This window comes from Chionomys nivalis, chromosome 15 (assembly GCF_950005125.1).
Source record: "Chionomys nivalis chromosome 15, mChiNiv1.1, whole genome shotgun sequence".
NCBI classification, from domain to species: Eukaryota; Metazoa; Chordata; class Mammalia; order Rodentia; family Cricetidae; genus Chionomys; species Chionomys nivalis.
The window spans coordinates 5555870-5581589 of NC_080100.1; the positions used below are offsets into that span (position 1 = coordinate 5555870).

The window sequence follows — 25720 nt, forward strand, 5'->3', positions numbered from 1 at the left end:
CCTGCCTCTGCCTTCCGAGTGCTGGGATTAAAGGTGTGCGCCACCACGGCCCGGCTGCCCCAATTCCTTTAACCTGTTGTGCCTAACCTTCAGCTTTTTTTATTATAAAATAGAGATGGGAATATAATGGTCTGCTCTGTCCCTTTAAGAGACAACCCACACTCCCTCCCTCCCCCATCTGCTGAGGCAAGCTGATCTTCAGCTTTCAGCTTGAGTCCTTTCCTTTTCTGTCTCCCCCTCAAAGAGGCAGCTTCTGTCTCTCCCTTCTCCCCTTCTCTGACTTTCTCTCTGCTCTTCTCCACCTTTCCCTCTATAACCCACTAAATAAATATATAATATCACTCTGCATGGCATGCCTATCCATGTCTCTCTTTCTCGCCCACCACGTGGCTCTCTACCTGGGACTAGCTGCCTTCAGAGACTTGTGGCATGATCTTGTAGCATGCCCATCTGTTTGTCTCTCCTCATGGGAATGGCTGCCCTATTGAGGTCTTTTACCCAACATGTGGTTCCCTGCCTGGGACTTGTGGCCGACTGTAGCTACTCAGGGAACTATGCCATCCCTGCCTGGGAGTGGTAGCTCTCAGGACCAGCTGCACACTGTCTGCTGCCACTTCAGGGGACCTGCAGTGTGGTCTCATGGCCCACTGCCCACCGTTGCCACTCCGGGATCTGCAGTATTTTACTTTTACCACTACACTAGCTCCTTGGTCAGCCTGGTTATTTCCCTTGGAAATAATGGAGCTTTAGGGAGATGGGAGACTTTTAACAAGTCCATAATGTAACCTGAGTTAGTTATGGATCCTCTTTTTGTCATAAAAAGCCCACACTCCTTCCAGATAGCCGTGTTGACCAGAGGATATGAAAGGCATATTTGGAGCCTGGGTAAACATTTAAAGATTGTCCCTTTGCTAACTAGAAGGTAGGGATAAGGGCTATTAATTCAGCCTGCTGATTAGTGGCATGGGCAGAGCGTGCCTTTGCCTCCACCTTGAGGAAAGAACTCAGGAAGGGGGTAAGGTTTGTAAACCTTTGTAAGTGAACAGATGGGAAAGATTATGGTGGGAGAAGACAGTGGTGTGTGACCCAAAGGTTAGTTTCTTTGACTCACGAATCAGAAGCCCAGTGGCCACTAAAGCACGTATGCAGGGTGCCCAGCCTTGAGTACTGAGGTCCAGCTCCTTTGACAGGTATGCTACAGGTGCAAAGGGAGGTCTCAGCTGATGTCCTAGCACCCCAAGGACATATCTCTCCTTCTCTGTTACATAGAGGGAAAAAGGATCAGTTAAATCTGGGAGATGAAGAGCTCGGGCCTGGATAATGGCTAGCTAGTCCTAGGAATGACAAAACCTTTTTTCTATAGAAGGAACAGCAAAGGCCTGAATTAGTTTTTGCCTAGGGTAATAGCTTTTTTTACAGTACCAATGAAATTACCTGGAACCACGCAAGAAATCCGCTTAGGAGTTTATTAGAGGGGGGCGTACACAGGCCTGGGGAAGTCAGTGTGCAGAGAGAGAGGAAGATGGCGCATCCATCTTTTAAAAGCTGTCTAGCGCATGTGCACAGGGGGTTGATGTGGCTGTCATATGCAGATGACGGGGCTCACGCATGTGTGCAAAGGCTTACCTGTGTCATACGTGGATCTACCTACACATGGGTCATGCAGGAGCCCTTTAACATCCCCGGGGGGCATTAGGCACTTCTGCCTGAGGGCTTCTATGCACATGCAGGGCCACTAGAACCCGGAAATATCAGTTTTATGTGGAGGAAAATATTAGAGTGAATGATAAAGTCTTTTCTCGATTCCTCAAATTCTATGGTTGTTACTTAGTATGAACACTTTTCTTTGTTTATGACAGCAGTCCTTAACCTGTGGGTAATACCTATTTGGGGGTCAAAACATCTTCTCAGAAGGGTCACCTAAAACCATCAGATACAAAGATATTTACACTCTGATTCTTAACAGTATCAAACAGAGCCGGGCGGTGGTGGCGCACACCTTTAATCCCAGCACTCGGGAGGCAGAGGCAGGCGGATCTCTGTGAGTTCGAGATCAGCCTGGTCTACAAGAGCTAGTTCCAGGACAGGCTCCAAAACCAAAAGAAAACAATTGTAAGGTTGGGATACAATTGTATTAAAGGGTGTCAACGTTAGGAAGGTTGAGGATCACTGGTTGAAGCTATGAGGAGTCCTTAAAGGCACTGGTTCACCATTCACTGCTGTGTTGTGTCCATCTAGAATAGATACTAAAGAGGTCAAATGTTGGTTGAATGATAACATATATCACTGTATTTTTCACAAGCATATACCTTCCTTGTACTATGGATTCTTTCATCTTGGGTAAGGTCTGAATGATTCCAAAGGCATTATCACATTCACACTATTGGTATGGTTTTGATCTAGAATATTTTTGATATCTTTTAGGGTCTGAAGAAGCATAAACAATTTATGAATATTTTGAAATCTGCATTATGTCTTGAGAAGTGCTAAAAGCTTATGAAAGGGTTTTTAAAATTTACAACATTAGTGCCATTTCTCTCCAGTATGAATTATCAAGTGTTTCAGAATTTCTTTACAAGTATAAAAATGCCACAGTGCACAATTCACGGGACTTCTCTGACAAGAATTGTTAGATGTTGTTTAAATCCAGGAAACTGGTGAAAGACCTTGCCATTCTCCACAGTCATACTCTTCCTCTCCAATATGAACAGTCTGCTGTTGGGAATGTCATGTGTAAACTCTAAAGTCTTTGCCACATTCCTTTACACTTGTAGGGTTTCTCTCCAGAATGAATTCTTTGATGTTCCTTAAGGTTTCAGGTACAGTTGAGAGGTTTGCCATTCTAGATCTTTGTAAGGCTTTTCTCCAGTGTGAGTTATTTCATCCTGAGTTAGGTATGAAAACAGAGACTGTGCTTTTACTTCCCGGACACACAGACAGGAATAATCACACAGAAACTACACTAATTACAGCATGTTTGGCCAACAGCTCATAATCCTAGATAGCTCTTACATCTTAAATTATTCAATTCCTATTAATCTATGTATCACCACGAGGCTGTGATTAACTGGCAATATTCTGACATCTTTCTCTTTTGGCAGTCACAAGGCTTTGCCTTGACTCTACCTACATTCTCTTTCTATCTCTGTTTCCTGGATTTTCCAGTTAGCATTAGGATATCCCACCTAATTGAAGGATTTTTATCTAGATATATTATATCTTATAGAGTTTTAAGAAATAAGAAAACATTTTATGAACATTTTGGCATTTGTATTATTTCACTGAAGTTTGAAATACTTTGTCTTGAAAAACACTAGAACGCTCATAAAAAGTGTTTTCAAAATTGATGACAATAATGACATTTCTCTCCAGTATGAATGATCAGGTGGTTCATGACTTCTTAGTAAGTACAAAAAATTTTTGCTCATTCTTCACAGGGTTTCTCTCACAAATCAATTCTTTGATGTTGTTTAAGACCAGAAGGCTCGAGGACCTTGCCATTCTCCACACTCCTAATGTTCCTCTCTAATATGAAAAGCCTGGTGTTAAGAATGTGTGTTTAAGTTCTAAAGTCTTTTCCACATTCCTTGCACTTGTGGTTTTCTCCCAAGTGTGAGATAATTTGTGCTGAGTTAAATATGACTTTTTACACAAGGCCTTTTCACATTTTTCACAGTAGGGTTTTTTTCCAGAATGAATTATTAAAAATGAGAAAGAATCCATGAAGTTTTAAAGACATTGCCACATATTTAACACTTGTAGGGTTTCTCTCAAATATGAAAGAGCTCTTGCATTTTGAAAGTAATGATGATAAATGGAAGGCTTTGCCACATACTTCTCAGTTGTAGCGTTTCTTTCCTGTATGAATGCTCTTGTATGCAGAAAGTCATGATGGAACATAGAAGCCTTGCCACATCTTTGTGTGGTTTCTTGCCTGTATAAATTCTCTCATGTACTTTAAGGTGCAGCACAAAATCTTGACACATACTTCCAATTTCTAGGGTTTCTCTCCTGTATGAGTCCTCTTGTGTGAATAAAGTCCTGATGGACTCCTGTAGGATTTGCCACATAGTTCACACTTGAAGGGTATCTCTCCTGAATGAATACTCTTGTGTGAATAAAGTCCGGATCGACTGCTGTAGGATTTGCCACATACTTTACACTTGAAGGGTTTTTCTCCTGAATGAATCTTCTTATGTAGAGAAAGTCGTGATGGGCGATCGAAGGCCTTGCCACATACCTCACACTTGTGGGGATTCTCACCAGTATGAATTCTCATGTGTGCAGAAAGTTGTGATGGGAAATAGAAGGCCTTGGTACATACTTCACATTTGCAGGGTTTCTGTCCAGTATGAATCTTCTTGTGCAGAGAAATTCCTGATGGAGTATTGTAGCCTTTGCCACATAGTTCACATTTATAAGGTTTCTCTCCTGAATGAATCTTCTTGTGTAGAGATAGTCGTGATGAACGATTGAAGGCCTTGCCACACACTTCACACTTGTAGGGATTCTCACCTGTATGAATTCTCCTGTGTTCAGAAAGTTGTGATTGAACATGGAAGGCCTTGCCACATACTTCACACAGGTAGAGTCTCTGGCTAGTATGAACCCTCTTGTGTACAGATAGTGATGATGGATTTATGAAGGCTTTGTCACATACATCACACTGGTAGGGCTTCTCTCCTGTATGAACCATTCTGTGTTTAGAAAGTAATGATAGCGCATGGAAGGCATTGCCACACACTTCACAATAGTAGGGTTTCTCTCCTGTATGAATCCTTTTGTGTTCAGAAAGTCGTGATTGACGACTGAAGCCCTTGCCACATACTTCACACCCATAGGGTTTCTCTCCTGCATGAATCCTTTTGTGTTTAGAAAACCGTGATTGACGATTGAAGTCCTTTCCACATACCTCACACTGGTAGGGTTTCACTCTTGTATGGATTTTACTGTGTAGAGAAAGTTTTGATGGAAAATGGAAGGCCTTGCCACATACCTCACACTGGTAGGGTTTCTCTCCTGTATGAATCTTACTGTGTAGAGAAAGTTGTGATGGATAATTGAAGGCCTTGCCACATGCTTCACACTTGAAGGGTTTTTCTGTTCTATGAATTCTCATGTGTAGATAAAGTCGTAATGGAAAATAGAAGGCATTCCCGCATACTTCACACTTGTAGGGTTTCTCTCCTGTATGAACAATTTTGTGTTTTGAAAGTAATGATGGAGCATGAAAGGCCTTCCCACATTCTTCACACTTATATGGCTTCTTTTTAAAATTAATTTTCTGGTGCCTAATAGGTAGTGAGTTCCAAAGAGGTGCTTTGCCACATTCTTTGTCAGTAGAGTGTTTGTTTCCTGGTGAGTAAAAGTTGAGAAATGAATGAAACCTGAGCAAAATTCTCTATGTTTATTTTTAAAAACAGAAACATTGGCTCAGACCTGTATTTTTCAACATTAATAACGTTACATGCAATATTCTAAAGATGTATTCAGTGCATCCTAATTAAAACCACCATGATAGCTTGAAATTACATAACTAAAGTGAAAGACAAAGACAGGACAACATAGAACATAGAAACAAATGAGTATGAATCAATGTCAAACATGTAGGGAAGGCATAGCATCAACCATTAAGAAAACAAACTATGATGCTAGTTTAAATGAGACACTTAAACACACATAGAAGTTTTATGTCCAGATGAACACAAAGTATAAATGCAGTCCAAGTTGGAAGACACATAATTTAATAGTTCATATACATCCTAAATGCTTAGTTTTCAAATGTATGAAAATTTGCCTGAATAAGTAGAAAATTGTGCATTTCAATATTAAATAATATACTTAAAGGATTGAAGACAGGAGGATTTATGCACATCTCATGAATGAGGATCTACTGACCAAATTATAAAAAATACATAGTGTTTATGTAGAAATTACAGAGCTTAGTCAGTTACTGTAAACAGAAGCTGATTTAATGGTAGAAAGACAAAGCATAACAGAATCAAAGCTCCAGGAACATCCTCTTCTCACAGTAAACTACAAAAGGAGATCCTTTAAACCGTATGTCCATCAGAACACTGTGAGTTAATGTTGCTGATAAAGCCTCCTTTTCTGCAAATCTCTCACCCTGGCCTCTGTCCACTCTTTCCTACATACCTGTTTCCATGCCAGCTGCTGGTTGTCTCTTCATGTCTGAAGGTCCTTGTCCTTGCTCCAAAAACGTGATCAGGTGTGGCTTAGAGGAGGCAAGACCTGTTTATGCGAAAAGAGAACACCATTATTAGTGTGTTCTCCTGGGAATGACATGTCCTGTCTAGGACTGTATATATCTATACATGGAAGGAGAGGACACAGTCAATGATTATAGAGGATTATAGAGAATTCGTTCTTCATGAATTTCCTGACGTGGCCATCAGAATGCATAGGAGGAAATGAGGATGTGCAGGTACTGATGTTCATGCTCCCCAGTTACAAGGAAAAATATTAAAATCAAAGCGTGTGGTATTTTTATTAACATGTATGCTTCCCACTCATGCCCCTTACTTTATAACATTACCCCCAATATAAAGGATATCTCTGAAAACAAAGGGAAGGTGTTATGAACATGAGAAGAAATAAAATCATTGTAAGGTTTAGGGCTACTCTCCTTAATTTCCCTAAAATTTGCCCCATAAATTTCATTGTTGGAAGCACAAGCACCCTTGAGATACTGTAGAAAGAAATCAAGTTTGATGCTGACAGTTAATTAAGAGTTCACCATGGAAATTTCCCTCACCCATGTGGTAGAATATCACTTCAATGTGTGTTGATTTTGTTCATCCCCTGGAACATGTGATTAACGATGGAAAGATAGGTTACATTTGTTTGACTAAATAAAATTCCCCTGTGCTCAGGAAACTGCGTCAGCAACGAGCTGACTGGAAGAGGTAGGAAGGAGCCAGGTGGAGAAGGGCTTTTAAGTCCGGGTGTGGAGAAGATTGAGAGCTTTCTCATAGACACAGCAAGGAGAGGAGGTGAGCTATTTGCTATATTTTCCTTCTGCGGAGAGGAAGTCCACCTCAGCCTCTGAGTCTTGAGTTCTCCAGGAGGACAGAGATTTATACAAGTTCCCTTCATAGCTTTGAAAGAGGCGGTGCATGAGGGAACAGAATTCCGTCAGGCTGCAGCTCCTGTGGCACAAGCACTGCTGATAGTGCTGGAGCTGAAATTCCTGATTAGGAGAGTCATGACCTAAAAGGCAACAACAATTTAAAAATAGTACAACCCACCCAGGAACACAAGGTTGCTGAAATTCTCCAACATCACATCCCTGTACAAAGTCCACTGATCAGGGTCCAGCAATTCACACTCCTCTGCAGAGAAATCAATGGCCACGTCACTGAATGACACCATTTCCTGAAATGAAGAAAATGAATAAATACTATGTATTATACTTATTAAAACAACAATAAAAGCACAAACAACAGGAGGCATATGTATTCTGGATATAAATCTAAAGGTCACCAAGAGTGAGAAGAGAGCTGGAAGTCCTTCTGATATAGGTAAAAAATATCCGTAAACAAGTCTGATGTAGTATTGTAATGTTAACAGGATTCATCCTTAAGGACACTGAATGACAGAAGATCCTAGAAACTCCAAGGGATATTTTAGTCATGAGAACCATAAAATCAAGTGTGAGTGTATCTCTAGAAGAGTACCGTTCAGGCTGGAGAGATGGTTTATTAGTAAAAAGCACTGACTGCTCTTCCAAATGACCTGGGGTGGATTCTCAGGAGGCAGGATTCTCATGGCTGCTCACAACTGTCTCTAACTCTAGTTCCATAGGATCAGACAAAGCCTTATACAAAGACACTAGCATTAAAACCATGCACACAACATGAATAAATAAATAATAAAAATCTTGAGATAAAATGTAACACCCGATTCTGTGTTACCCCCTCGGTACAGTTCGCGTGCCAATGTATGCGAGTTGGGCAAGGGCCTGAAGATTGAAAGGACACACAAGAGACCTGGGTCATTCAAAAGGAGGTCAGCTGAATGCCGTTTATTCAACCTTCTGTACCGCGCTGCTACACAAGGATTTCCGCCCAGGCAGGTGGGAAATTACTACACCAAAGATAGAGTCAACAATGCCCTACAGCAAATCACCAGGCGGGGAAGAGGGAGCACAGGGACAAACAGAATGTTTTAGCGGGCTGACCAGAAACTGTCCTCAAGATGAACCCCAGGAACAAGGGTAGACCTGGGCCCCACAATAAAATAAGCATTGTGTCCCGTGCTAGTATCACGATACAGCAAACAGAACATAGATTTCTATCATTACAGAGCTATGGAGATGGAGAAGGTACTGCTCAGCCCATAGGAACAACCACAAACGATATAGACAAAGAGGGTGCAGATCTGATCCAGCAATTCTGGGCTGAGGTTTGGCTTCCTGAGCATGAAATTCGGGCAAACTGACAAAAGAACTCATTTAAATGGTTCATGACCGTTAATGAAAGCGTGGGATAAATACAGGTTATTTTCAATATCCTGTGACAGTGTTTATTACACTTAGTGAGATATTTGATCAGAGCCAAAGAATGAAATATTCAACGCAATACCTCTGCCACTTTATTATCATAGGAACTAAAATAACGAGACCCCATGGGGGAGGAGAGAAAAACTCTTGTCAATCATTTGTGTAAACAATGGGAATGGGAGACCAAGGAAACAAAATAAGAAATTTTCATTTACTACAGTATACTACACATATGATTCAACTCTTGTTCTGGAATATAGGACTATAACAAAACACTGCAAAAAAAAGTTTTTAAATAGTAGCAACGTGGTTTGCTTCCATCTGGACTGATGACCTCATCAGGATGAAAACAACCATGTGTTCAGAAGTCATCTTTAGAAAAATTGAAGAACACACACCATATGACTTCACCATCATTCAGATTGAGATGACCATTATGTATAAAACCAACTACGCGCACCTATAAAACTGACTAGTACAACTGTCCCCTTTAGGTTTTATTGTAATTTTATAACCAAACTGTCAACAGCAGGTCTCTAATGTATTTTAGATTAGAATGGATTTATATACCATTAAATTCCTAAGATTATCATGATTATTCAAGTTGACAAAAAGCTGACTGAGAGATGTGTGTCTAACAATTTATGTCTTTGGTAAGTATAAGTTTAACCACTTATTTCTTTGTTAACACTACACTTCTAAAATTTTAAAGTAAAAAAAAAATAAGATATGTTTTATGAGTGAGGCCTAAATTCTAAGGTCTACTCAGACTAGCAGAAACCAAATTAAAGAAATATGACTAGCATTTTTGTCTTTATGAACTAGAACTGCATTTTAAAGTTTTATTTCAATGCTAAGGGATCTTGACTTCAAAATTTTAAGGTTCAAGCTTAACAGGGATAAAACTGTAAAATCCTCATCTTATAGAAACTACTAACTTATTATAAATTGTGATAATTAAAACACACAAGTTAATGGTCAGTCACCTTAGAGATGATTCAATTCTTCCATGTGCTCAGAACTATGTAGTTAAACTTAGCAAAAATGTAATTCATTTATGAGAACAAGTTTTAGTCTTCCATACATGTTTTCAAATAGAGAAGTAAATACAAAGAAAGTTTGTTTAAATTCAGGCATACTTAATAGATGGTCCTCAAAATCCGTAGAGATCCATTGAATATGACATTTAAAACATTTATTAATTGACACAGAGCCCATCTGGATTATACTTCCTGCTCTAACTTCTCCTCAGATCTCTGATGTTGAAAGAAAACTGTAGATTGATCCACTTAACAGCAACATTAACAAAATAAATGAATAAAATCCATTCCTTTTTATTTACTTATTTATTTTTTAAGCCTATTTATTTTGGATTTTTGAGACAGGGTTTCTCCGTAGCTTTGGAGCATGTCCAGGAACTAGCTCTTGTGGACCAGACTGGCCATGAACTCAGAGACCTACTTACCTCTGCCTCTCAAGTGCTATGATTAAATGTGTGCACCACCGCAGTCTTGCTAATACTGATGTTCTTTCCTGGCACAAAAATTTAAAATAACAAAGCAATCAGATTTGAGATAGAAATGAAAAAACTAATAAGGAGTAAAACAAATTCATAAAAAATTTAAAAGTATTCCCTCTGGGCAATATTATGCTTTAGAAATCAAAGATAATGGCATGTTCTCTAAATTTCCTTAGAGGTCAAAAATGTTGAACAGAAATTACAAGTTTAGAAGTTAAAATTTCTTCAGATTTTCAACTCTAGTTATTTTTGGTACAGCCTGAGAATCTGTTCCATCAAACAAGCTTCAGAATGCAGTAAAAACGAACGCCTGCCAGCTAGTTTTTCCTCCACGGAACAGTTATGCATTGAGATTGTTCATATATTTTTATCATTTACAATATCAGCTGCATCATTTAATATTTACTTGAAAAACTTCAGAATTTTCTATATTTCTCACAACTTCTATGTATCCTGTTATCTAATAGGAAGGAATTCCTGAGCTCCAAATTGAAATTGTCCTAAATATTAAAGACTTATAAGTGATCAGACTCTGGCAAGGGAGGAGATTAAAGGGGGCGCACAAACACCTACCCTATAAAAAAGGAATCATTTTCTACAGTATAAAGGCATTATTTGATTCCAGTTCTAGTGCACAACTAGTAATAAAGAGACGTTAGCTTGATATCTGAAACTTTGTCTATGTACTGAACCTTCTCTGCGTTCAGTTTTGCAGAGATCTGTGATAAAATTCACTAGGGGCATGGATAGCGCCTCTCCCTGACTAGTCAGCTACAGAACACAGCACAAAGGTTTGGGAGCTCCAGTAAAATAACCGTCGTGTCGTATCTGGAACTTGGCTTTGTCAAATAACACTACGCACGTCCTTCCTAGGTCTCTCATTATAACCAAATATACTACACAGTAAGGATCAGAAACTCCACTTTCTTCTCTGGACTGCTGAAAATCCTGACTACAGTCATTCATAGTGAGTCCGCTGGTGGCAGTAGGCTTCCAGGGGCGAGCTGGAAAGTGAGCTCCCGGCACAGCCTCGGGGGCCGACAGCCGACCCGCCCTGTCCGGGAGCGAGATCTCGGGAGGACTGGAGCAGCCGGAGACTCAGCACCGACCCCATCGCCCTCTCTCAGGCGGGGACCTACATCCTGCCTGGATGGCGCAGCCTAGGTAGGAACAGCAAATCCAAAGTGAGCTTCTTCCTTCTTCCCACGGCCCTCTAACCACTCCTTTCACCATGGACCTACCGGCTCCCTCTGCACTACCGCTCAGACCTGCTGGGCTGCCCTGCACCCCGAACCAACCTGCGCTCAGAGATGCAACCCCAGCAGGGTAGTAAAACACTTGAGTCCAAATTGGAGAGGGAAGCGCGGAGGGTGGAATGTGCGCAGGAAATCAGAAGGCGAAATTGCGATCCATGATTGTGACATCACAATGATTGAAACTACATTTCCCATAAGTCCGCGTAATAGAGCTCCGGTAGGGGCTGGTTTCATGTGACCTTGGGAAAGAATGGCCACAACCACTTGCTGCCGCTGGAGGGAGACTGGCTGGTGGTCAGGCTGCTCTTAAAATCTTCAGTGAATGGAGACCTCTCAGCAATATTTATTACATTTACTAGTTTTTTTTTTGTCACTTTACAGTGATTTCACACACAGATTTGCTTATTTTAGAAACTTACTCCAGAGTAAAACATTCATTTTGACTTTTTAATTTGAGATAATCATAAGAAATTCACATGGGAAAGTCACTGCTAAGCCTTTGAAATGAAATATGAACAGAGGTCTGGTGGCCACCTGGTGTCTGCCTCTTATGAGTACAGTGGTGGTTGAGTTCAAAGCAGTTCTTGGCAATTTAAGAAATGCATGTGTATTCCAGGAGGTGGTGGTATAAAAGCAGAGAGAGAGAGAGAGAGAGAGAGAGAGAGAGAGAGAGAGAGAGAGAGAGAGAGAGAGAGAGAGAGAGAGAGAGAGAAGAATAGGAGGTAGCTGAGTGAGTGATGGGCAGGTTCAAGAAGTCTGCAGGACGTTGGTTTTAGAGCAGAACACTAAATTCAGACACAACAGAGGCAAACAACATCTTGTGGGGCTGGAATATGGAGAACACATTCTGCTGTTGCAGGGTTACCATCAGGGAGTTTTGATCGCTTCTGGTTTGTTGTTGTTTCTCTGCCAGATGAAGAAATCAAAGAAAAAAAAAGTCAATTGCAACATGTAGCATCAGGGGGAACACCAAACCACAGAGGAGAATCCACAGGAAAAGAAGGGTTTTTACCTAAAGGATGGCTATTAGAGTTTTTGATGTGAAGGAGTTTTTTTCTACTGTACCTTTACAAGAAAAACACATAGAAAAAATTGCCTTCATCATGCCTACTTGTAATAATTCGTATCCTGTTAAGAGATATCAATGAAATGGTCTCCCACAGGAAATATTAAAGAGACCCACCCTGTTCAAATATTTTATAAGTCAGCAATGAGAAATGATGCATAAGCAGTTCCTGATTCTATAGTTTAACTTTATATGGATAACATTTTATTAGCTGATCAAAATCTATATACTTTGCAATGTCTCAAAAAGTAAAGAAAATTTTGCCTTGTTTGGGATTAAAAATTGCTCCTGAAAAAATACAAAGAGGAGATTCTAATTATTATTTTTATTGAAGGATATGTTAAATAAAGAGAAAGAGACATTAAACAAAGGCCCCCATAAGTAGATTATGATGGAGGAGGGTCATCTGTCTATTTGTGACTTTTATTGGTTAATAAAGAAACTGCCTTGGCTTTTTGATAGGGCAGGATTTAGATAGGTGGAGTAGACAGAACAAAATGCTGGGAAGAAGGGAAGTGAGGTCAGACGCCATGGATCCAGCCACCAGGTCAGACATGCTGAATCTTTCCCGGTAAGCCACCACCTCATGGTGCTACACACATTAATAGAAATGGGTTAATCAAGATGTGAGTGTTACCCAATAAGAGGCTGAAACTAATGGGCCAGGCGGTATTTAAATGAATACAATTTGTGTGTTGTTATTTCAGGTGTAAAGCTAGGTGTGCAGGAGCCGGGTGGGACGAAAAGCAGGCCTGCTCGCCCCATTACAACAAGATTGCATAATGCTTATTAACTTTGAATTTTCTAAGTGCTAATGACAAAGGAACAATGTGGAGAAACATAGGATAATATGAAAAACAATGGAATTAAGTTAGCTGGTATAATTTAAGGATGTGTTGACCTCAGAATAGACACCAGGATATGTGTTACATTTGGGAAGGGCTTTTTCTTTTTTTTTCCACAAGAGAAGAAAAGCTATGGTACCATCAAAATTGAACAATAGATACCTCTTAATTAGAAGACATGATAGTTCATCAAACTACATGGTCATTTAATCTAAACGAATGTATAAAACTAACAAAAAGCTGTTCATTGATTAGATATAACTTGCCAAAATGGAACTTCTCTAAAATTAAGATGGGAAAGGGTTTGTTTTTGTGTTTTCAGGAAAATGAAGGTATCCACCTAAGTTATCTGAAGACCACTATGGACTTGAGTAATAAGCAGCTCATGGTTCTGCTTCAAAAACGAAGAAAGCTAAAGACAGATACCATTGATATTAAAATCGTATCAAATACGACGATGTGAGGATCAAAAGAGAGAGGGGATAATTGATAAGGAATTCTAAACTTATTGCAGAGGGAACTTCTATAATGCACCTTGGAGTAGTACCCTACACTCTTCAGTGTGATCCCAGGAGCCCTGCTCTTCCTCCTGGGGGAGGTGCAGAGGAGGAAAGAATGTGCTCAGGAAAGACAGGGAGAAGTAGGTTAGAGTGCTGTGGTAGATGTGACACAAAATTTATATTTGTCACAAATTAATGGGATAAAGTGTGGACAAGGGATGTGCAGAAAGTTCTTCAGAAGGATTCTGAAAGTTCATCGCAAGTAAACGTCAGAGATTTGTAGTTTTTCCTTTGTTCGATGATTTTAAACATCTCCGTGGCCCTGACCCATGCCCTTTATTTACTGCATGGATTCAATGTTCACATGCCAACTGTCAGTGCCAGCAAATGAGAAAAGGGATTACTTATTTCTTTGTATTATTGGGTTTTAAACCAAAACCACCTTCCTTATAGTCAAGTGTTATAGCCCTTACCTGAAGCTAGTCCACCCTGTCCATACTCACAGGCTAACATCAGGTGCTCAGATCACGTGACTGAAACAACCTGATCCCTTGTTGTCCCCTTGCTCAAGCCCATTTCCTTCTTCACCAGTAAGCAGTTGGGCAGGAGTCCAGGCATTGTACAAAATACCTTCAGTGGGCTCCAAGAAGTCTTTCGCGCTGACTCATGGGAAATGTAGTCTAGATCACGATGACGACACAGGAAAGGGCTGTGGATCCAGAACCTACATGTTCAGTCTTCAAATTTAGCTTCTCCCCAAAGTTAGGTGAGTGTCTTGCTCAGCGCTGGACTTGGATCCCTGACATGAAGGTTGGTGCAGGGTGCAGCAGCACAGTCCTGCAGATCTGAGGGACTGTGAAAGGTGGCGGGTCCGCCATGGAGGGAGCTGACTTGGGCTGCTTAGCAGGGAGGCTGGAGAAGCTGACCTGGAGGTGTTGTGCTGAGCTAGGCTGGGCCGCTGCACACGGGTGCGGGTTTGACAGGGGAGAGGGCACCACGCCAAAGCCATGTGCTGTGAGTGCCCAGTCTCCTAGGACGCCCCAGCTTTCCGAGCCTGCCCGTGCTTCTGGTGCTTGAGGAGCTGAAGGAAGCTCACTTTCCTGCTTGGCTGGAGAAGCATGCTCCCCCTTAGCTGACTCTGGGTCACATGGCAATAGTCAAATTACTCGGGACTTCCAGAAAGGGCGGACACCTAGTCTCACCCATATAATGTTTTTATTTTTTCTTCTATTTCACTTTCTCTCTTGTTTTTGTTTGTTTGTTTGAGAGTACCGGGATTAAAGGCGTGTCCCACCACCGCCTAGCTCTACCTATACTCTATAGAAACCTGTACCCTGCCATACTTCAGGAAGCTCACCTCTCTGTTCCTAAAGTTCCTAGTTTCCAGGGACAGATTGCTGTATGGGATGTTACTTCCTTTTCCCTTGGAATGAATTGGAAGATTTATGGAGGCCTCTGGTGGGATAGAAACAAGTTATATACGCTCTTGTGATCAGAATCGTCACGTTATACTCCCATATACCCACAGGATAATCTTGTAGTCGATATGAACCTATCTTTACTGAGTCCAGATAATTATGAACTTCACATTGCAGAGTGAAACATACTGGGAGTAATACTACATCCAATTCCTTTTGAGACTGTGATGTTGGAAACTTTGACTCCTTTTCAGATGTGAGAGAGGACTTGGTGTGATGAGATAAATGGACTTCATGATTGACAGGAGGAGGCTTGAATATCTCTTGAAAGGGAGGGGTGTAGGCAGAAGTGTCTCTCCCCCAGGCAGTTCTCAAATAACAAATCATTCAGAATATGAATTATATATTCTTTTCCAATAGGTCAGGCCTATTACTAACTCTTATATTTTAAATTAAGCCATATTCCTTATTTGTCCTCTGCCATATGACAGTACCTTTGTTAATATGGAACGTTAATCTACTGCTCGTTCCATGTCTGGGAGAACTCTGAAGGGACCTTGTGTTTGGGTACTGACATTCATTTCCTGGTGATGGCTGTGTATCTCTTAGAGGCCATGTAGAGAAGATACAAGAGTCTTTTGTTCTGATAAATGAGTTTTGTCATAGTGCTACTAAGTTTTGGTGGTACTGTTTGTGTTCAAAGTGGCCCTTTGTGTTTTAATCACAAATTTGACCCCTTATTTCTTCCCATAGACTCCTTGCTAATCATATCCTTCTCTACAGCCTAAAACATTACTTCCTGCATTTTCTTTAGATTAATTTGTTAAATATTTTTTATATTATCTTTGTCCTTCAGGTATGGCAGATAGTTTAGTTATGCGTAGTAGCTTCTGTTGGCTGTCATGGTCTTTTAAGACTTGGAATGCATTTCTCCTGTCCCATCTGCATTCCAAATTTTCCTTTGAGAAATCCACTCTTATCTCTAGGGACATGTGTTTTCACTTGCAGCTTTCTGCTATTCAGCCATTTGTCCAGCCTCAGCAGTACTCTTTTGTAGACTCTGCTCTCAGGATGGTTCTTAAATGTATTATATCATGGGAGTTCCCAGGATCTTCGGTCATTCACTTTCCTTAATGATGAGTTCTGTGCAACGTCACAGTACTGCATCAGACTTATTTTAGGGTATTGCTCACGTATGTTAGAAGGGCTTCTAGCCCTAACTCTGGGTGACCTTTAGATTTATATACAGAAGGGCATATGCCTGTTGTAATTCATATTTTACTGCTCTTTTATATTTAATATTCATTCCTTTCCTTTGTTTCAGGAAATGCTGTCTTTCAGCGATGTGGCCATTGATTTCTCTGCAGAGGAGTGTGAATACCTGGACCCTGATCAGTGGACTTTGTACAAGGATGTGATGTTGGAGAATTTCAGCAACCTTGTGTTCCTGGGTGGGTTGTCTTTTTTAAAAATAGTTGCTGCCTTTTAAGACATGACTGTTCCTAATCAGGTTCTGCAGCTCCAGTACCACCAGCAGTGATTATTCCACAAAAGCCTCAACCTGAGGGAATTCTGTTCCCTCATGCACTGCCTCTTTCAATGCTATGAAGGGAACTCATATATAATCTCTGCCCTTCTAAAGAACTCAAGATTAAAGGTTAAGATAAAATTTTCTCTTCGGAGAGGCTGAATCGCAAGTAGCTCACCTTCTCTCCTGTCTCGTTTCTACTAAAATGCCCTTTCTCTCCTAACCCCTACTTACAAACACTCCTCCCCCTGGCCTCCTCCTACCACTTCCAGTCAGATGGTAGCTGCCTCAGCCTCCGGACTTCAGGTGAATTTTGTTTAATCAGATAAATGTAACTCATTTTTGAATCGTTAAGCAAATCTACCAGAGCATGAAGAAAAGAAGCACACCTTAAAGTAATATTCTATGACATGGGTGAGTGAACCTTCCATGGTGAACTCTTAATTATCATCATCAAACTTGCTTGCTTTCTACAGTATCTCAAGGGAGCTTGTACTTCCCACAATGAAACTTATGGCGCAGATTTTAGGGAAAATTAGGGAGAGTGTTCCTACACCTTAGAATGATTTTATTTCTTCTTGTGTTCATAGCACCTTCCCATCCTTTTTAGAGGTGTCCTTTATATCGGTGGTAATGTCATAAAGTAAGGGCATGAGTGGGAAGCACACGTTACAAAGAATACCACACTCTACAATTTAAATATTTTTCCTTGACTGATGGACAGTAAGCTCAGGACCTGCAAATCCTAAATTTCTCCTAAGCATTCATGAAGAACTAATCCTCTATAATCATTGACTGTGTCCTCTCCTTCCTTATATATACAGTCGTAGAGAGGACATGTGATCCCCACGAGAACACACTAATAATGATGTTCTCTTTTCCCATGAACAGGACTTGCCTCCTCTAAGCCATACCTGATCACATTTCTGGAGCAAGGACGAGGACTTTCAGATATGAAGAGACAAGGAACAGCTGCCATGGAAACAGGTGTGTAGGAATGAGGGGACAGAGGCCAGGGTAAGAGGCCAGAGATCCAGCAGAAAGCCAGGCTTTATCAGCAACACTGACTCACAAGGTTCTGATGGACATACAGTTTAAAGGATTTCGTTTGTGTTTTGCTGTGAGAAGAGAATGTTTATGATACATTGATTCTGTCATGCTCTGTCCTGCCATCAGGTCAGCTTCTGTTTACAGTACCTGACCAAGTTTTATAATTTCTAGGTGAACATGATTTGTTTTTCATAATTTGGTCAATGGATTTTATTCATAAAATGGGCATACATATTTCTGTCTTCAATCCTGGAAATATGTTATTTAATACTGTTATTGACAGGTTTCTTGTTACACAGCCGAAGTTTAGTATCTTCCAAAACTAAATATCTGCATCTAGGATATACATGAACGATTAATATGTGCTTTTCAATTTGGACTACATTTATACTTTGTATTCATCTAGACATAAAATTTATGTGTGTATTTAAATGGCTCATTTAAAATAGCATCATACTTTTGTTTTCTTAATTTTGATGTTATGCTTTCCTTACATGTTTCACATTGATTAATATTCATTTGTTTGTATGTTTTCATGCTTTTTATTGTTATTGCAAGTTATATAATTTTTCTCCTATCATGATGCTTTTAATTTGGCTAAATAAAATACCACTATAGAAATTTGAATGTAACATTATTCAAAATGAAAATGCAGGTAGAGTCAATGTTTCTTCTTAAAACTGAATATAAATTTAAATAATTTTGCTCAGTTTTCATTCATTTCCCAACCTTTACTCACCAGGAAGCAACCACTATGCAGGCAATGAATTTGGAATAACCCTTCCTCAGAACTCACAACTTATTAGATACCAGCAAATTAATTTAAGAATGAAGCTATATAAATGTGAAGAATGTGGCAAGGTCTTCCATGTTCCATCGTTACTTTGTGTACACAGGAGAATTCACACAGGAGAGAAGCCCATCAAATGTGACATATGTGGCAAAGCTTTCAGAACTTCAAGAGCAGTTTCTGTACACAAGAAAATCCATGCAGAAGAGAAACCCTACAGTTGTGAAGTATGTGGCAAAGCATACAGAAGTCCATCTGCATTTTTTGTACACAAAAAAATTCATGCAGGAGAGAAAGGATACAAGTGTGAAGTGTGTGGAAAGGCCTTCTATATTCCATCACATCTTACTGTACACAAGAGGATTCATACCGAGAAACCCTACCAGTGTGAAGTGTGTGACAGAGTCTACAGTAGTTCATCGGGGTTTTTTCAACACAAGAAAATTCATATAGGACAGAAACCCTTCAAGTGTGAAGTATGTGACAAGACGTTCAGTTTTCCATCACGACTTTCTCTACACAAAAGGATTCATACCGGAGAGAAACCCTATGTGTGTGAAGTATGTGGCAAGGCTTTCTATGTTTCATATCAACTTTCTGTACACAAGGGAATCCATGCAGAAGAGAAACCCTACGTGTGTGAAGTATGTGGCAAGGCCTTCCAATCTCCATTATTACTTTCAAAACACAAAAGAGTTCATACAGGACAGAAGTCCCACAAATGTGAAGTGTGTGGGAAGGCCTTCTGTTTTCCATCACAACTTTCTGAACACAAGAGAATTCATACAGGAGAGAAACCCTACCAGTGTACAGTATGCGACAAAGCCTACAGTAGTTCATCAGCCCTTTCTGTCCACAAGAGGATTCATACAGGAGAAAAACCCTACAAATGTGAAGTATGTGGCAAATCCTTCAAAAGTTCATCAGTATTATCTGCACACAAGAAAATTCATACATGAGAGAAACCCTACCAGTGCCATGTTTGCGGCAAGGGCTTCTATGTTCCATCACAAGTTTCTGTCCACTAGAGGATTCATACAGGCGAGAGAGCCTGCAAGTGTCAAGTGTGTGGAAAAGCTTTCTATGTTCCATCCCAACTTCCTGTACACAAGACGATTCATACGAAAGAATAACCCTACAAACGAGAAATATGTGGCCAGGCCTTTATGATTCCATCATGACTTTCTAAACATATGTGCCTTCATACAGGAGAGAAACCCTACATGTGTGAAGTGTGTGGCAGGATTTCAATCCTCCATCAGCACTCTCTAGAGACAAGAGAAATCACACATGTGTTAAATATGTGGCAAGCCCTTCAGTTGTTCATCAGGACTCCTTATTCACATGAGCAGTCATACTGCAAAGAAACCCTAAAACTGAGAAGTATGTGGCAAAGCTTTCCACTTTCCATTTTTTTTTTTCAGAACACAAGAGCATTCATATAAGAGAGAAACCCTACAAATATGAAACATGTGGCAAGATCGTTAAAATGTCATGGATTCTTTCTGCTCATTTCATAATCCATTCTGGAAATGTGGATTTCCACATTCTACAAGTGTTAAGAATGTGAAAAACCCTTGTATAACACTTCATGCCTAAGTCAACACACATTAACTTACACTGGAAGAAACCTTACAAATGTCTAGAATGTGGCAAACTCTTTAACTATACCAGAAAACTTCAGGAACATCAAACAATTCATTCTTGAGAGAAACCGTACAAGGGTAAAGAATGTGGGTAAGATTTTAGAACTTACACAGCACGTTCTCCTCACCAGTCTATTCATACTGCAGAGGAACATTGTGAGTGTGGAGAATGGCAAGGCCTGTCACCAGCCTTTTCATCTTAAACAACATCAAAGAATACATTTGTGAGAGAAACCCTGTGAAGAATGTACCAGTTCTTTTGCACTTACTTAGAACTTTTGAAACACCTGATAATTCATGCTCATGAGAAATTCCACTAGTGCCAAAAATGTTAAAAATAAAAAATTCTTAATAACCTTTTCAGTGTTTCTCAAGACCAGGTAGTTGAAACTGCAATGAAATAATACAAATGTCCAATTGTTCACAAAATGTTTTATACTTCTGGATACCCTAAAATATATCAAAAAATATTCTGGATAGAAACCCTACAGATAGGGGGAACAATAAGGTCTATCCTGCTGTATATTTATTGCTTTTATTGACTGATTAATAAAGCTGTTTTGGTAAATACCTTAGCAGTTTAACATGAGGCAGTAAATCCAAAAAGATAGAAAGGGAAAGCAGGTAGCATCAATGAGAAGCCATGTAGCCAACAAAGGAGAAAGATACCAGAACATTATTGGTAAGGCACGGCCTCACAGTGATACATAGATTACTAGAAATGGGTTAATTTAAAATTAGACTAGAAATGTCACTAGTGTCAAAAATGTAAAGAAAAAACCCTTTATAGGGTTTTTACTGTTTCTCAAGACAAAGTAGGTTAAACTTCAGTAAAATAATACAAATACCAAAATGTTCATGAAATGTTTTCTACTTCTTCAGACCCTAAAAGATATCGAAAGAGAAATAGTGTGGATAGAAACCCTACAGATAGGGTGAATGTGATAAAGCCTTTGAAACCATTCAGCCCCGCCCTGCTTTATTCTGCTAAACCATTGGTCAAAACTGCTTTATTCACTAACCAATAAAAACACACAGAAGGATAATCCACACCCCTCACATCCACATCATTATCAGTAATTGGAAATAACTTAAATGTCCTTCAATAGTGGAATGAAACATCAAAATGTGGTACATGTTATGGAATCTTTTCATACATTGTAAAGATGTGTCATTCTGATTGGTTTCATAAAAAGTGGAATGGGCAATAGCTAGGCAGGATTTTCAGGCACAGGATGCTTGGAAGGAGAAGGGGAGAGATGTCAGACAGAGAGGGAGGAAGTAGCATGGGCAGTACAGAATAAAGGTTATAAATCAAATAAACCAGTCAAAAATAGCTTGATAAAAATAGGTTAATACAAGTTGTAAGAGCTAGTTAGCAACAAACCTAAGCTATTGGCTCTTGTTTTATAATTAATAAGTATATCTGTCATTTATTTGTGAGCTGTCTGGCAGGAAAGAGATAAAACCATCTACAGGTACATTTACACAGAGAGTATTACCCAGCTATTTTAAAAATGACACCATGCAGATTGTAGACATATGAATGGAACTAGAAACAAAGCATCCTGAGAGAGGTAACCTATAGAAAGACAAATATGGTATGTATTCACTTATAAGTGGATAGTATCCATTAAGTAAATGATAATAAATCTTCAACTCATAGATGTAGAGAGGTTAACCAAAGACGAGGGCTCTGTGGGAATGCATTAAACTGCCTAGGAAGGGGAAATAGATTTTACAAATGAACTGAGGACTGGTGGGGACCAAAACAAGAGGGATCAGGTGTGGGGTAGATGAGATGGAGGGAGAGACAGCTGGAATTGAGTATTTTCGGTGAGGATGTGGAAACCTAGTACAGTGACAACTTCCTAGAACTGTGAAGGAGTCCTATTGAGGATTCCTAGTAATGAGCCATATGAGATCTCAATTGACCATCTGTTGCACCAAAGCAAGGATTACAGTAAGGGGACTGGGTAACATTCAATTCACTTTTTTTCCAAATGGATTCCAGGGAAATTTCCAAAACATCCCAGGCTGATGCTACGACAAAAGATTTCTCTCTATAAACTGAGAGGAGTACCCCATTACGAATGTCATCTACACAATTAATCAGACATGGAAAATTGAGCACCTTCCTACGTGGAGCCTTCACCTCTCTGGTCTAGTCTCTTTGGTGGAGGAGGGTAATCTATGGGGTATAAATAGAGAAATGAGAACACAACCTGAGCCCCAAATCCTTTGAGCTACAATCTATCATGCAAGAAACATATACTATGGTAATGAGGGCCCAGAAGCAGTGGAAGTAGGCAACCGAGTCTGATTTGACTTAAGGCTACTCCAAGAGCAGGAGCCCATACCCAACACTGCTTGGGTAATCACAACCCAGAGACTAGATAGATCAGAGACCTAGAGTAAAACTAAATAAAACTGGTGTAAAAAAAATCAATAAAATGGTTCCTAATGATATTCTGCTCTACTGATAGTTCAGTGCCTTATCAAGACATCATCAGAGAGAATTCCTCCCAAAGCAGATGGGAGCAGATCCAGAGATCCACAGACAGACATTATGTGGAGAGAGTCTAAAGTAGAGATATCCATCTAATCTCTCCCCTCAGAACTAGAAAACACACAGAAGAATATTCAGACAGGATGTAGAACGCCAGCAGAACTTGGCCCTCTGACTCAACTAAACCATGCATCTGAGCTCACAGAGACTGAAGCAGTCAGCACAGAGTCTATATGGGTCTGTGACAGATACTCTCTATATTGGAGCTATTAACTATGTTTCTTATGGGACTCCTGACAATGTTACCAAGTGGGTTTCTTATTCTTGTGTTTGCTTTTGGGGTCCATTTGCCACTGTTGGGTTGCCATGCCCAACTCTGATATGGAAGATTTACTTCATCTTCTATTTTATTTTCTCATGTTTGGTTGTATACTCTTAGATGGACAGACTCTTTAGAATAAATTTGACAGTGTCCTTTCTATTTAATGGAAGACTTTGAGAAGTCATGTTACTGTTTTTATTAGATCTCTGTTGAAAGTTTGGTATAATTTAGCAGCAAACTCATCTGCCCGGGACTTCCTTTGGGGTAAGGCCTTTACTTACTTCTTCGGTGTTGTTATAGGTTCACTCTGGGAGGGTTTTTTTTTTCTGGCATGAGTAGGGTTTCTCTCCTGTACGGATTCTCTTGTGGACAGAAAGTCGTGATGGAAAATTGAAGGCCTTGTCACATACCTCACACTTGTCGGGTTCCTCTCCTTCATGAATCCTCTTGTGTGGAGATCGCCCTGATGGACTCCTGCAAGCCTTGCCACACACTTTCCACTTGTAGGGTTCTCTCCTGTGAACAGACAGGACTGATAGATGTTTGAAGGCCTTGCCACATACTTCACACTTGTAGGATTTCTCTCCTGTAAGATTTCTTTTGTGTTTAGATAGTAATGATGGAGTGTACAAGGCTTGGCCACACACTTCACACTTGAAGGGTTTCTCTCTTGTATGAATTCTCTTGTGTACACAAAGTGATGATGGAAGACGAAAGGCCTTACCACATTGTTCACACTTATGTGGCTTTATTCTTTTTTTTTTTTTTTGGTTTTTCGAGACAGGGTTTCTCTGTGGTTTTGGAGCCTGTCCTGGAACTAGCTCTTGTAGACCAGGCTGGTCTCGAACTCACAGAGATCCGCCTGCCTCTGCCTCCCGAGTGCTGGGATTAAAGGCGTGCGCCACCACCGCCCGGCAGTTGTGGCTTTATTCTTAAACGAATTTTCTGGTGGTTAATAGGTTGTGAGTTCCAAGGAAGGGTTATGCCACATTCTTTGCCTGTATAGTGTTTGTTTCCTGGTGAGTTGCTGCAGGAGGACTGCTCCTTCAGCCAATGAGCTCGTACTTCAGCGACTATTGGCTGAAGGATCAATTAGAAGTTCAAGTATCTTCAGATTTTCACCTGTATTATTTTTCGTACAGCCAGAGAATCTCTTCCATCAGAGGATCTGCAGAATGTAGTAAAAATTAGCACCTCCCAGTCAGTTTTCCCTGGAACTGTGATGCATTGGGATTATTCACATTTTTGTATCATTTACAGTACCAGCTGGATATTCACTTTAATATTTAATTGAAAATACTCAATTAGTTCTGCTCTTTCTTCTATATTCTTTTTTCACAGTTTTTTTTTCTATATATCCTGTTACCTAGTAGGAGGGAATTCCTGACCTCAAAATTAAAACTGTCCTACGCTCTGAAGATTAATATAGCTCTATGTATGAAATCCTAAAGCTTTAATGACCACGGTTAATGTAACAGATTTTGCTTGCTTTTAGTTTAGTGCTTGGTCTTAGTCATAGAAATGATCAGACTCTGACAAGAGAGGTGATTAATGGAGGCTCACAAGAACCTACACTCTATTAAAGGAATGGTTTTCTATAGTATAAAGGCATTCTTTTATTCTAAGCTTCCAGTGCACAAACTAGTAATGAAGAGACGTCAGCTTCTTGTCTGAAACTACGTCTGTCTATGTACGGAACCCTTCTCTGCGTTCAATTTTGCAGAGATCTGTGATAAAATTCACTAGGAGCATGGATAGCGCCTCTCCCTGACTAGTCAGCTACAAGACATAGCACAAAGGTTTGGGAGCTCCAGTAAAATAACCGTCGTGTCGTATCTGGAACTTCACTTTGTCAAATAACACTACGCACGTCCTTCCTAGGACTCTCATTATAACCAAATACTAATACAGTGCAGTAGGGACCAGACACTCTACTTTCTTCTCTAGACCTCTGAGAATCCTGACTACAGCCATTCAGAGTGAGTCCGCTGGTACTTCCTGCTTCCCATGGGCCCCATGCCCACTCTTTCCACGATGGACCTACCGGCTCCCCCAGCACGATCCCTCAGATCTGCTGGGCTGCCCTGCACCCCGAACCAACCTGAGCTCAGAGTTCAGCTTCAGAAGGATAGTAAAACACTTGAATTCAAACTGAAGCTGCTTGAGGGCAGAACATGCGCAGAAGGAACTCGGAAGGCCACAGGGCGATCCTTGCTTGTGACATCACAATGGATGAGACTATATTTCCCATAAGTCTGTGTAAAAGAATTCCCAGAGACACTAGAGGCATGTGACCTCGGAAAAGGATTAAAATGAGCAATCCCTGCCATTAGAAGGAGAAATTTAGGGAGCCAGGCTGCTCTTAAAATCCTAGGCTTGCAAACTGAGATGTTTGGATGACCTTAGAGTAATTTTTATTACATTTGTTGTTGTTGGTCATTTTACTGTGATTTTGTACACAGGTCTGCATATTGTAGAAATTTACTACAAAATAAAACATACAGTTTGATTCTTTTTACTTTGAGATAATTACAAAAAACTTAAATGTGAAGTTACTGCTAAGCCTTTGGAATGAATTAGAGTAGTGGCAGCGCGAGTCGGGATCGAGTCATGCCTAATGTGCAAAGTGATTTCAAAGCAGACCTGGGCAATTTGAGAAAGCCTCCCATATGCTGGGAAATGGTGATGCGCACCCTACTAATTCTAGCAGCCAGGTGACTCTCTGTAAGTTTAAGACCTGATTGGTCTAC

At 40.2% G+C, this 25720-nt stretch overlaps 1 protein-coding gene and 1 pseudogene across 1 annotated transcript in view; one reads left to right on the forward strand and one right to left on the reverse strand.

Annotated features, from left to right (window-relative positions):
- The window catches only part of LOC130887669 (zinc finger protein 208-like), a 53615-nt gene that overhangs the window by 14421 nt on the left and 13474 nt on the right, over positions 1–25720 (reverse strand). Inside the window, 5 exon segments of the mRNA XM_057790212.1 lie at positions 4080–5355; positions 6157–6252; positions 7269–7395; positions 14499–14845; positions 23326–23723. Of these exon segments, the coding sequence (XP_057646195.1) occupies positions 4080–5355; positions 6157–6252; positions 7269–7395; positions 14499–14845; positions 23326–23723 (2244 nt within the window).
- Positions 14512–20234, forward strand: LOC130887502 (zinc finger protein 728-like; annotated as a pseudogene).